This window comes from Bombus pascuorum, chromosome 1 (genome assembly GCF_905332965.1).
Source record: "Bombus pascuorum chromosome 1, iyBomPasc1.1, whole genome shotgun sequence".
Classification (NCBI taxonomy): domain Eukaryota; kingdom Metazoa; phylum Arthropoda; class Insecta; order Hymenoptera; family Apidae; genus Bombus; species Bombus pascuorum.
This window is the reverse complement of record NC_083488.1, coordinates 9,564,607-9,578,749: the sequence shown is the minus strand read 5'-3', so window position 1 is coordinate 9,578,749 and position 14,143 is coordinate 9,564,607. Positions and strand designations below refer to the sequence as shown.

Sequence of the window (14,143 nt, the reverse complement as noted above, 5' to 3'; positions counted from 1 at the left end):
GGAAGGAAAGCGGAAACGGGATTAACTAATGCGTTCGATTCTTATTGTATAGCCATTACTTTTGTGCGAAAGTGCTCCAGCCGCCGAAAGAATCTCACGTGCAAGCTTTCTTACGGGATTTGTCGATGGGATAAAGTTAAACGATTCTACGGTCAATGAGTTTGAACTTTCTTGGTTTTACCAGGATAATTGTAAGTACAATTTATTAAAGTTTAAATGAAATAAAGTAAATCCCGTTACTTTACTCAATTTGCCAAGTTAAGAATAACTAAGGGAAAATTTGTCATAGAACTAAGGCTATTTTAATTTAGGATGAACTATATATATATATTTAATAGATGTTTGGAATGGACTAAAAGAAGCAAGTGCACTTAATCGATTGTGAACAATAATATAATTTAAAATCTGTAGTTTGAATATAAGGTTGTAAACTTATCTAGAAATTATGTATTTTTATTTAACTATGTGTTTTATTTTTGTATATTGATAAACTTTGCTACTATCGGTATTTCAGATTTGGTTCTTTTATTAGCAGTAGCATTACAGATGAGACACAAAATTGACCTGGCATCTTACGGAACTCTGTATCGCATGTTCTGAAATACCGGTCGATCAAAACAAATTGCGAGGGTGCTAACCGTCTGTGGCTAAAGCATTGACAAAGAACAGAATAAACGTGACATCATTGACTAAGTCTCCGTGCAGATGTGCGGCATTTTACCGCGCAATCCCTTTGCGATCTGTTATATCTGCCATTGTTGTTCTTAAGAGGAAAACGAAGAAAGACACATGATAGCAACGATATCGAGCGGACAAGAGTGATTTGCGGCAAATCGCCGCAGCGACAGCGGGTTGGAAGAACAAAAAAATGTGTATATATGTACCTTTCTTTTGTGAAACAGAAGAATTTTATTTCTTATTTTTTCTTTTTCTCATCTGCACCGAACCTAGAACAACGACTGGCATCAGTGTGCATATTTGATTAAACAAGAACAGAAAGGTTCTCTGCGTAGCGTTCTTTTTCTATTCCCATATCGCACCCACTTACACGGTACGTATGACTCGCATACTCTATCTCTATATCTCTGTGCTAAAAACAGAATAAATGTGATATGCAATGCTTTTTCGTAGGTCTCACTCGTACCCTCTACCATTTTTGTGTTACATGCGACGTTATCAATTCGATATAGTATAGTGATTTGAATTAAAAGTAAAGTTTTCTATGAAATTACAAATAGAATACGAATCAGGATATGGTGTAATTGTAAACGAAGCATGGAATTTTACACTTCTACATAAGAAATTCGCAACACAATTTATGGATAACTCAAATAGATAAATTGCGCACAAACGAAAAGAGCGAAAGAATCATCAACAACTTGCTTGTGTGGATAAAGGTATCGATCAAGTACTTCAATTTTCATAAATATACTAAAACTAAGACTTAAAACTAACGAAGCAACTTAAAATTAAGATGTGAAAGTAAGACTTAAGACTAAGGTTAAAATGTAAACTTCAAATAAAGAGTAAGTCCCCCGTTGCCTCACACCGTCCAACAATCAGGCTTAAAATTAACGTAATTTAGATCTTAGAACTAAAACCTATTTAAATGTAAAACTAAACTAAAAATAGATATTAGATAGATATCAATCTAATGTACATTAGAACGTGGCCATACTGGCAGCTTTTCATATACTTTAACTTAGAACGAAATTTAAGAAATTAAACTATATAACACAGGTACTCCACGATGTCCCTGCAATATCTCACGGTGTTCTACAACTGGTGCTAATAATTTATTAACGAATATCTATTGTATGATTAATTAAAGCTATGACGCACACATTGCACGTTGTAGGCTGTTTAAGCTGAGAGTCAAAACTAATATCTAAACCTAAAACTTAAAAGGACGCATATACAACATCTATCTCCCACGCTACGTTATAAACACATTGTACAATAATTCGCTAATAATTCGGTATCACAAGAGATTTCAACGGGGGATTCCAGGATTGACCATCATACGATTTTTGTCTCGTCATTCGAAACTTACACGATCCACCGTCGAAGCTATCGACTTGATGATACTACGGTAGATTCGTCAAGGATCGAGATAATGTAAAGAAGAACAAACATTAAAAATTTTTAGGTACCTATTAAATATAGCAAAATTTTGATTTTGCTTTCGTGTACACATAGAAGTATGACACACTCCAACTAAACAAGTGGAACTTCCGGTAGGAGGAACTACCAAATAGGATTACGAAGCACTAGTCCTCGACTGAACAAGTGGGTTTCACTCCCGGTGGGATGAACTACTGAACAGGATTACGAAGGACATCAAATTACTGGTCTTAACCCTGTCCGAGTACCGAAGTACCAATCGGGTAGGATCCTCAATTGGACTCTGTAAGCACCATGGTCGTGATGAGAACTCCCGCAACTCGATGCAAACCGCGAATAGTCATTGAGCAGTCATCTAGATAAGGGGATCCTTGGAGCGATTTATGAATACAAGAGGTTGTCAAGTGCACGCTGATCCGTGCGTATCCGAAATACGCACGAGCAAGTACGCCACGTACTAATTCGAAGGAATTGAGCGATCGCGAACCGATAAATCGCAAGACCGACTTATGTGGGGCACATGGGGCAAGACAGAAGAGATTTCCATGTTTTGTTCCAAATTAAATAAGCGTACCATTGTACGGAATGGGCTCACGATGAACTTAACATATGTATCTATCTTATGATTAACTAAAGCTGGAACACACGCATCCTGTTCCCGAGATATTGCACGATTTCCTATGGCGTCCCCGAGAGGTATGTCAGTCCAGTCTAGATTATCAAAGGAGTTCGTAAATAATTTTGGACAAATAGTAATATATTCCTAATATTAAAATCAATATTATATTCGTTCTTTAATATTTACAATAATATTTCGAGGTGCTAATATTTGGAAGACAATATCAATTATTATTGATTTAAGCACTTATGTTGTTTTATTTAATTAAAGTGGAACATTGCATCTGCTATACATAAATTTAGTGATGTTACTAAAGAAAAAAAATTATGGTGTGAATTCGTTTATTTTTCGTAGTAATTAGAATAGAAATAAAAAAATTGATATAACGTTCGTGCTATTAATAATATCGAAAATATAATTATAATAACTACGTATGTAATCAGAATGTTAAAAGACTGAGTGAATTCGATGATTTGGAATTTTGTAAGCATTTAATATTATTCTATCAACTTCATTTAATTACAACGTGCTTATTTAAACATTTACTATATATTTCATTTAATATATGTATAAAATTGAAAATAAGTAAAATTACATAGTTTTTTCGAAGTCAATTTGTCTCTTTCCTATTGGCCATATCAAATTAAATTTGTTGCACATATATATAGAAAAATACATGTGTGCGTATTTCGTACAAGCTCGTACCACTTCCCCAACAATTCCCGCGCGTACGTTTGGCGCGCAGTATTAGTGCGTCGTTGTAAACAGTAGTTAAGATGTTTAACCTCATCTAACATGCGTCGTAACATGCTTTGTAAGTATTTATACACTTTCATCAACTTTATTTAATTATTTAATATATGTTTATTTAATCGTTTATCATTTTTTCTTTCTGATTGGTCGAATCATCCTTGTATTACGGATTTGCAATGACAGAAGATGGCTATTATTATTTCATGTAGCTTTATCTTATTATCATTAATTTTGTTTAGTATAGATTTGTGATTATGGTGATTATGATAATATGATTACGTGAATAACTTTAAAGGAATAAAAATTTTGCAGCATAAGTGCTACGGATGATTAATAGCCAATTCGATTATTTTCAATGCAGATTTGGTTATGAATGTAGAGTTATTATGATAGAGGCAATCCTATATATGTGCATTTATAGCAACTTTTTATAGCTATATTTGTAATTTATGAATGTGTGTATTTTTTCATAGTAATCAGTATGTAATAATACAAAATTGATCTTGTGTAATTAACTCGCATATACTACAATTAAGTGATAAGTAGTTTCACTTTAAGAATACCAAGGTGAAAATGAAGAAGATTAAAGAAATCATTCTTTCATATTTAAGATATACATACGTATATTTTGCTGTTTCTAATTTTTGTTAATAATACTTATTACTTTTGCAAAAGGGTTGCAATGATAGGTGACTAAAGACAAGTTTCTATTTTAATGTTAGATCCATAACCTTTTTTCATTGCAAGCATTATCAGGTATTTATCAAACGTGACAAAATTTATTAATAGGAGACATGTTTTGAATTTTCATACTAAATATTCACAATTGAATTCTTAAAATAATTATAAATATTCGAAAGTAGCAAGAAATATTTTAGAATCCTTAAACAATGAATTGAATAAAAAATAAATTTTAAACATTATGTTTTATATTAATGAAAAGTGACTAATAATTAATTGGCACATTTAGTTGTATTTTCTTAAATGAATGTAAGAACAATATATTTTACTTGATTTTATTTTTTTTATTTGACTTCGTGCTTGCCTCTGCTTTTCTACTAATGTGGCTTTATTTTTGTTTCAGAGACTGCGATCGTGCGCGACGCGGTCAGTAGAGTCAGTGTCTACACATTAGCTCTAATTAATTGTATCGTAAATACAATTAGGGTGACAGTTAATTGTATCTACAATATATTGTATGAAAAATACAATTCATTCGCGAAATTACAATCAGTGTTTGTTCGTCGATTATAATTCAAATGGCCGCGTTAGTAGTAGTCTTTTATTTTTCTTTTTAAATAATTCATAATATATAACTTTTTAAATGTTCGTTTTCTCTGAAACTTAAAACCTCTCTCAAAAGGATCCATCTTCTGCATAACTCAAAAATGGTAAGTTTTAATTTATTTTACTCTCTGTGATCTGCTGAAAAAAAATAAGTTTGGAAGCTTTAAATCTTTATTTTTTTATTGTAACAAAACCTTAATGTAATTTTAAAATCTCAATATTAAGTAAAATAGGAACGTTTAGTATACTTTAGAAATCATTAGAATCTGCATTTTTAGTTAGATTCAAGCTTTTAGGTTAGAATCACAATTTTTATCGTTATTAGAATTTTGATCTTTATTATCACTAAAATGAATTTAATAGAGAATTCTTTTTTACTAAAGACTTCACAACCTCTACACCTACGATAAAGTTCGACGCTTTGATGACGGAACCACAGCAACATTGATGACAACGTTCTCGGCATCTAATCGTAAGTTGCATGCATTTTTGTTCCTCTGGTTCAATCATGTCTTAGGATAAAAGGTCTGAATCGAGACCGCCGTCTGGTTGCATTACGTAGATTCTTTCAACGGGCATAGTGGTCACGGGTATTTATTATACCCGTGAGTAGTAACATTTCCTGTTTGTGTTTTATCAATTCAGGATGGGATCCTGTTGTCCATATTGTGTTCTTTCGTAATGCTAATTTTATGTCTGATGTCTGATAAAATATCAATATAAGCTTAGTAGAAACGAAATATATATTCAGTATTGATATTGAAAAAAAAGCTTTTGTGAAATATTGAATATTGCCGAATAATCAACGCAAAACTGTATCATCTCTTTTAAAATTATTGACCTAATTAAATAATTAAAGTAGTACACGTGGAGATATTTCCTTGTTATATCGATACTTTAAAATTGTTTTCAACATGTAATATGGTTTCGTTTATGATAAGATTGGAGATACATCAGTATTATTCTGAGTAACACATATGTTAATGTTGAAATTACCCACCTGAATAGTGGTTCACTATTTCATAGAGGGGTCCTGTATCTCCGTGATTGGATATCGTTTGACTGTTATAGCTCTCTTATGGTAATATCTTAAACAATTTAAAGAATCGCTGATTTTTATGTTATACATGGATATGTATAATTTATCTTATCTATAATTTATATATACTATTAGGCGTAATTTGTTGCTAACTTCTTCTTAGAATTTAGTTTCAATTACATATGACAATTATAAATGCTGTCTAAAATTTTAATATTATCACAGACAAGTCTACAGTATACGAGTATATAGATATTCTTCGTCAATGGCATTATAGACGAGGTCAATAATTTTATTCTACACTAAATCGGTAATGTCGGGAATGACATTAAAATGGTAAGGTTGGTGGTTGGTATGGTAGAATATATTGTGATAGGTAAAGTATGTATATATATCTATGATCGACAATTAGTCAATGATGGCACTTAGTTTGAATTCCTGTCATTACCAGTGTTATCGGTTTATAGCTCGTTCAGATGATACAGTTTTTGATTGATTCGGTAATTTTACAGCATATGCTTATACTTTATTTGTTCGTCTATCCTATTATTTGCCAGACAAGATGGATGTAAATACATTTTTCATTATGTTTTGGTATTACCGACCGTCGTAGAAAAAGAATCAACAGAAGATATTGGGTACATCGTATTGTAAAAGACAGATTAATTAGAAAGCGACCAAATCGGTAATTTCACGATAAATACATTTATGAAACGTATGTATGTGCTACTAGCAAACAAACAGTTGAATCGATAAATGAACGATTTGTCGTAGTTATGAATGAGTTATTATAATAATAGCTATTACACGCTTCATTGTATCGATTCAATCAATCAAAAAACTGTATCTTTTGAACCAGCTGTTGTTTTGTATTAAATTGGAAATGTTAGAAATAGCATTAAGCACTAAAATGAAAAAAAGTATATCGGTTTATGAGTGCTCTCGCCTTTACTACTTAGATTTAAAAAACATCTATTGTTAGCAGTTCTATGGCTTTGTGTAAGGATTATTGCGTATATAATGTAATCAAATCTATGTAGCCGAACCTTTTAATCCATTTTGCACTCTACTCCATATATCATTTAGTTTTCATTTATATTTTCTTGTGCATTCTTAATGTTTACTTTTCGATGACTTGATTTTTATATTAGAGATCATAAAAGAAAGACTAATAGCTATTAATTCATTAATTATATTAAATCTATTAATCTGTTAACTGTCGGGTTGTAAAATAACAGGAGTATGTATTTTTTATCTTCTTTATTATCATACGCTTTCGTTGTTATAATTATTAAGAACAAGATTACACAAGTACTCTACAAGTTAGTTTTGATAAGAAATAAGGACGTAACACGGTCGCTGTCGTTCCATTTTCCACAAAAACTGGAAGACTCAGAGGTTTATCGAAATTACCATCGGTTAATCGGTAATACAACGTACGAAATGTACAAAGCAGAGGCCATTCATGAGGAGGCCCAGTTTCGTTTACCATCTTTACGACTACGTGTTTGACGTTTTTAAGATGAATAATGTAATTCAAACGTTACACGGACAACTCGTTTACATCGCGACTTCGTTGTCATATCACGTCATGAGGTCGCGCTGCGAGTGTTTTAAGGCGATTTTAAGTACTATTAACGGTTTTGGCACTTAGATTTACCATTGCTCTAATGAATAAAATGGTACCGCTTATTTTCTCAATGGGGAAATAATGCACCTCCTTTTCATTATACGTGTAATGTCACTAGAATTTCGTGATATTGTAGGCAGTTGACTTTTGTCTCTCGCGTCACGATTATTTCATTCGGTATAAACGTTTTACATATCTGCAAACTTCAATCTAAATTTACATTTTTCTCTTCTCTTATAAACGACGATTCCGATGGAAATATTCCTTCTAATTATTTCACTGCAGTTTTATCAGAGGTATATATATAAAGGGCATAATTTAGGTATTAAATTTATACGTATAGCTGTTATCCGTGAGAATTTCCTTTTGAAACAATTTGACTCATTCTAACTGAATTTCATTATGAATACGATAATTGTAACGACGATCTATAGCCGTAACTTTTTAATTATAGTCGTTAATTATAGCTCGTGTAGTCAATAACTATGTCCTAAACTCTACAAAAAGTTGACTGCACTACGCTTCCTCTCTACTTTGGCATATTAACCGAAATAAAATATCGTCTAACGCTTATAGACGCTCGTTCATTGTGACAACTAATTCGAGATGAACGAATGGTGCACGTTACGTTACCGGTTCTTTTTTCTTTTTCGTTTTTACACCTTCCACGAAGACTCGAGATTGATCGCTATCCTAAATCGACGCTACGAAATTGGCAGTATTTGGAATTTGCATAAAATATTATCTTTTTTTTCTCTTCCGTTCGAGTAAGGCAAATTGTCAGGCTATCGTACGTGAAGTATTGCTTTAGCAAATCGCTTTAGCTCGGTAAAGCGATGCAAAACTGCTAACGTTACGACGCTGTGGTACCCGTTTATAGTTCATTTTGCGTAATATATTAAAGTAAACCAAGAATCAAAAAAGAAAAGAATATGAAAGGGCAATGGAGGCACGATGAAATTTGATGCGCGCAATGCATTGTTTTCTGAATAATTTTTAAACTGAATGTAAGAGCAATAACGGAAAATAATTTTTGACAAATGAATATTTACTTGTTTGCTTTCTTAATAAACATCTTTATGAAAGGTGTGATAATTCGAACAATTTGATTTTTTCAAACGAGAGTGGCCAATAACGATGGATGAGGTGAAACGACAATGCAAGCAGCATTCAAATATCGTTTTGTAACTTAAATATCACGCGGATAAAATTAATTCGTATTAAATCAACGCTTGATAATTAATAGAGTTCGCCGGATTGGTTGAGTGTTGAGCTCTGAGCAACTAGAAATAAGCTAACGAATATTCTCTATGGAATGGCTGGCTTTTATTTTACACAATATAATCGAACGTTCAGCCGCGTAAGCATATAGATGATCAAATGGAAGCACAATGTTCAATGAGAATCGCATGGGATTCGTTCAACGTGAATATTATAATCAGATCGTGAAAACTGTCGGGGAAAGAGATAACGTGCGATCGTACGATACATATACTATATTTGATGAACATAACAAACGTTTATTTATTGGTAACTGTTACAATGCTCTCTCTATATGCTTAAGCAGTACAGCGTTCTTCCGTTTGCTATTTAACATTTCTACCACGACGCAAGCATACGAGATACCGAGAAGTTCATCGTGCTAAAGTTCAACCTTTCACTGTACGAAAAACGTGTGAAAAACCCACGCCCGGTTTCCTGATGATCGACGAAGAAGAAAACTTTAAACGAGACCAAAGTCAGTGTGAACGGTAACGTCGCAGTTGTTCGGCTTCTCCGCAGCTGCCATGTTGACTTCAACCAACGTGTCCACGCTGTTAATCGGGCAACCTTTGAGAATCTTTTGCGCTGCTAGGCTAGTGAATTGAACCTGCATGTCACTTAGGCTTGGATACGAACAGAGATCACCTCGACTAACCGTTTTCTCCAAATTCGGTTCCGAACCTTGCGGTGCTTTCTGCTGCTTCGAGCTTTCCAGATTCTCTATGTAGACGTTGTTAAAGGATCCGCCGAAGCCATCGAACGACTTGGTAGGCGATGGTGGATTCGACGCAATGTTGCTTTTCGAATCCGGACGAAGAAGGTTCCTGTAGCTTAAAGCATCCTTCGATAACGATAAACTCAGTTTCCTCGAATTGTTCATGGCATCGTTGGTATTCTTCATGCTGGTTAACGCGGATGGAGGATGTTCATTGACTAAAGAATTCTTATCTATGTTATTGGTCGATCCGTCTATTAAATGAGCTTGGCTGTTGTTCAAGCGATTCGTCAGTTTCAATTTGTTAGGTATTTCCTCGTCGGCTTTCGGTTTGTTCTCCTTATCGGACTCTGATAAGAGATGGCTCGGTTTCGACTCTTTGGAAGCGTAAAGGGAGGATGGACGTTCGAGCTTGCTCGACTTGTTCAATCTCTCTTCGTCGAGCTTCGACTTGTTCAACTTCTCTTCGTCCAGCTTCGACTTGTTCAATTTCTCTTCATCGAGCTTCGACTTGAATAGCTTTTCCTCGTCTATCTTGGTCTTATAGAGTTTCTCACCGATCAATTCCCGATCCTGTTTCTCCTTGCAGTCCATCGTTTCCTTGTCAGCCACTTTGGTCTTCACCGTGCCGTTTTCAAACGTGATGACGGATCTCATGGGCGAGTTGTTCTGTTGCACGTAGATCTTTGTGCCAGGGGACCCGGAGATAGTTGTCGTACTGGTCGCATTCGAAGCTAGCGTCACGCTGTTCTGTATCGTACGTTGTTCCTGCGATGGACTGACCGGACTTAAATTCGTCGACACCTGTAGAGTTATCGAATTTTGTGCCTCTTGAAGCGGAGTCAAGGATCCTTGTTGCACGACTTTGAGCGGCGAGGATTTTGCTGGTAACGTGGATGTTTTCAACGGCGACGATGAGAGTTTACCGCTCGAAATTGACTTTCCACTGGAGTGGGACGAGTGACCGGATGATGTCTTTTGTAGAACCTGCAAAGATAACGTGCTATTCGATCTTCCATTTAATCTGTGTCTCAGAGTTTATGAATTCGAAATTTATAGTCATACGTTTATAACTTTGAACGCCTATCAAACGTACATTATTATATGTGTGTGTATCTACGTTTCTGTAAGTAAAGCCATCTATGTTCGCGTCATTATTTTTTTTTTTTTTTTTTTACTATTTTAAACTTTCTAGAAATCTGAGAAAGTCCTAGAACTCGTCGCAGTCTACGAATCTAAGCTTTTAAGTCGAACGTTTAAATACTTTCTCAGAGCAAATAAGAAGTCATTTCGAAAAAATTCGCAAGTGAAACTTCGTAAATGATCTAGGCTGTCATATAAAATATGATTTTAACTCGTGCAGTACTAAACAGATTTTCAAATACACATAAAATAGAAATTTTGGTAATCCAGGAATTAAACTGTATCGATACATAGAGCCAATGATAACGATACGTACAGACTCCGTAGATAAAGCACGATCACCACGTGTCTAAATCAAAGTTACCTTATGCTGAGGCGATCCGTTTGATTTGGTACCACTACCAGTGGAATCGTGACTGGGACGTCTAGAATTAGATTGTCTCGTGCTGGATCTGCCCAGGGTGGCCGTTTTCGCGGGGCTAGCATTCGTAGTTCTAACTGATCCGGAACTTCCGCCGCTTCTACTAGGCGACGAGTTCGCCGAATTTTTACCATTTTGCGTTTGATTACGACTCTGATACGGTTCCTGATTGGTACTTGGCGGCAGGACAGAAGCTCTGGACGTACATCTGCTTAAACTAGAGCACTTTGATCTGGGCATTGTCGAACACGGTGATCGATGTCGTCTGGAACTTCTGGGCGTCGAGTTCGCCAATAAACTAGAGGAATCACCGCTGGCTTGGCGTCGATGTCGCCTGGGCAGCGTGGCGGATCGCACCGAGCTCGAATCATCCCATACTTGGAAACTGGCCTGTGACTGAGCTAGACCCTCCATCATCTGAAAACGTTACTCCGTTGTTAAGCTGACCGGCTCGCTCCACTCGAGTTCTCGCGCGATTTAATCTCAACGTTCGCGTTCAATTTCCGTCTGTCGAGAGCAAAAACATGGATGCTTTCTTTCTTTTATCTTCTTTTCTCTTTTTTCGTTAGTAGAGAGCATCGTCCCGATTTAAAACTCACCGAAGGGCTAGCGGCTCTCGTTTGCGTGGCTACGCTGTGTAGATGAACGACACGTGGATTAAACCACTCGGTAGGAGGATACTGAGCACTGAATGTGCCCATTAACGGTGCACCCTTTCTTCGTGTACTTCGTCGGAATAGCCTCGAGAGTAGACCTATTTTCTCTGAAAAAATACCGGAGAAACCTTGAGAAAAAAGAGAGGAACCGGTGTTGCATTTCGTAATGAAAGATCGGGGATCGAGGAAGGGCTTGCCAGCTAAAGGTGACTAAGAAGCTTCGCTCTTTGGTCGATGCTTGGCTGTGGTTCGCGGGTTTAGGAACTCGAGGAACTGCAGATACTCTTCAGTCAGGATTTTCGTTCTAGTTCGTCTTAAGGTTTTCAGAGATAGATGGAAGAGCTGCAAAGCGTGGTTGGGTAGTTTATTTCGTTGAAAGTAAAAATTATTCAGCATTCGAACGATAATATTTTTTAAGTAAAAGCTATAACGCTGAATGCTTGTGCTAGTGCGATAAGCTTTCGGTACTTGCATCTTCCAACATATTTTTTTATATCTTGTTTCGTGAAATATAGCAAGGAGGAAAATTCTCCGTGTATAAAATTCAAAACTAGATGCTTTCTTTTATAAAGAACATGATTCAGATCGAAATAATAGCCTCAAGTGGAAAGCCAATACGTTCCGATTAAATGATCATCCATCACCAAAACAATCCCTTCCCCGATTCGACTCACTGGTTGGACTATGGGGTGCGCTGTCGGTGCTCGCATATTCCGCGCTCGACGAAGTATCGCTTCTTTCTGGCCTTCGCGGCAAAGACCGTGAACTTCCGCTTCTGGGTAAACGTCTGGCGGATCCCCAAAGTCGCAGAGAATGTCGCCTCTCGAGGCGACCCGGCATCGATCGACATCTTGCGAACAGAACCTTGTCGTTGGGGTTACCTGCAAACACCAACAGTTTACATATTTTCCGTGTCTTTTTTTACGCATATTTATATGCAAATTCTATAAACTTCAAACTATTCGCCAACCGACATTTTTACTTTTGCTTTGTTTTACCGACAGCCATTTTACTGAATAGATTAGATCACGAGAAAAGGACGGTATTTTAGGACTTAGAAAATCGATTCTTAATTTTCCAGATAAAATTTTTAGTAGATTTGTTATTAATTGTTATTGTATATAATTTAATTTGTTCCCAAAATAAACTCAATTTTCCAGAATCGATCGTCTTATTTACCCCGAGGATTTACGATATTGCATGTATATTCAACAATCGTATCGCTTAGAATTTTTTACATTCTCAGTAACTGCACCCACTGACCTTATCACATATTGCCGCCATAAATAAGATAAAGGAAAAACAGCTTATAATCTATTTAGTATTTGCTACTCTTCGTACAGTTTCTTTATTCTTATCGACTGTATCATATTCGATATAACAATTCTTTTATACAAATCACAAGCAATTGAAGTTATTACATCCCATACGATTGTTCTATACCAATAAAACATCAATTGAATCAACATTACAATCATTAAATATCGATTACTTATTCCGGATGAAAATCCATTGTAATTAATAAAAAAAAAAAAAAAAAAAAAACAAAGAAATTTGATCGTTCGATTTGCAAATAGCGTCGAAGACTCTCATTCCAAACACTGTTTGAGCTCGAAGCCGCGAGTCTTGAATCGCGTTCTCAAAAAGTGGAACACCCTCGTCCCTGATTTTCATCGCGGTACACAGCCAGAGGCGGTGGCGACGACCGAGTGTGGGTTAGCAGCGTGAGAATCACTCGAGAAACGAGTCAGAGAAAAGTAGGAAGATTATATACGTGCCCCCCCCCCCACGTGATCTCGACAGCGTGTGTAACGGTAGACATTGTCGTGACCAATAGCTAATATATCGGCTGTGCTAAACGCTTTCCAGGGATCGTCGACTTGACACGGACGCTATTCTCTTCTTGTTGTGTGTACCGATGCTCGCGTGTACGTCCTCCATACACGTGCTGATGTATGTAAGAGGCGAAACATGCAAGGTGCTGAAGGTGTTTCCGTGTCAATGCGCCAGAAAATTCCAGTTTGCGCGACTCCAAAACTTTGACCGACCACGACCACGACCAGCAACAACGACGATTACAACTACAACTGCGAGATTTCGACGTGGACGAAACGTAAGCGTGCTTTCAAGTTAGCAAATACGATCGCATGCAAGGATTCATGGTGTCTGGCGGCGATCAATGGCGCGGGTAACAATGTAACATCGCTGCACGCGATATTTTAGCTATTACCGGATGGCAATGGAGAAACGCTGATAGTACAGGGCAATATATGGAAAGAGTATTATCGTACAATGCTGAAATCGCGTTGACCATAGCGAGACAGCACGCACGATACTCGATAAAGAAGACTTTTCTTTATATAGTTCTCTGGTAATATGCGTTTCCATTTGAATTTCTAATTTTAAAGCATACCACTAGGTATAAATTCGCCACCGAGACGACAGCCACTCTAAATACCAAGATAAGGGTGGCGCAATTTAAATCGAATCGCG

The 14,143-nt window shown here is 36.2% G+C and overlaps 1 protein-coding gene and 1 long non-coding RNA gene across 3 annotated transcripts in view; one reads left to right on the top strand and one right to left on the bottom strand.

Annotated features, from left to right (window-relative positions):
- LOC132904626 (uncharacterized) lies at window positions 1-1,961 on the top strand. The gene is made up of 4 exons (XR_009657634.1): window positions 1-191; window positions 515-872; window positions 952-1,051; window positions 1,132-1,961. It is a non-coding gene; the product is annotated as an uncharacterized LOC132904626 (long non-coding RNA).
- A 6,795-nt stretch (window positions 1,962-8,756) lies between these two features.
- LOC132916806 (storkhead-box protein 2) overlaps window positions 8,757-14,143 on the bottom strand; it is a 109,742-nt gene continuing 104,355 nt past the window's right edge. Inside the window, exons 5-8 of one of the 2 annotated variants that reach the window (XM_060977149.1) lie at window positions 12,325-12,531; window positions 11,594-11,778; window positions 10,938-11,411; window positions 8,757-10,417 (exon numbers count right to left, since the gene is read on the bottom strand). In XM_060977149.1, coding sequence (XP_060833132.1) covers window positions 9,176-10,417; window positions 10,938-11,411; window positions 11,594-11,778; window positions 12,325-12,531 — 2,108 coding nt within the window. In that variant the 3' untranslated portion in view covers window positions 8,757-9,175. The remainder of the gene's footprint in view (window positions 10,418-10,937; window positions 11,412-11,593; window positions 11,779-12,324; window positions 12,532-14,143) is intronic. The other variant, XM_060977157.1, reaches the window with a different exon arrangement.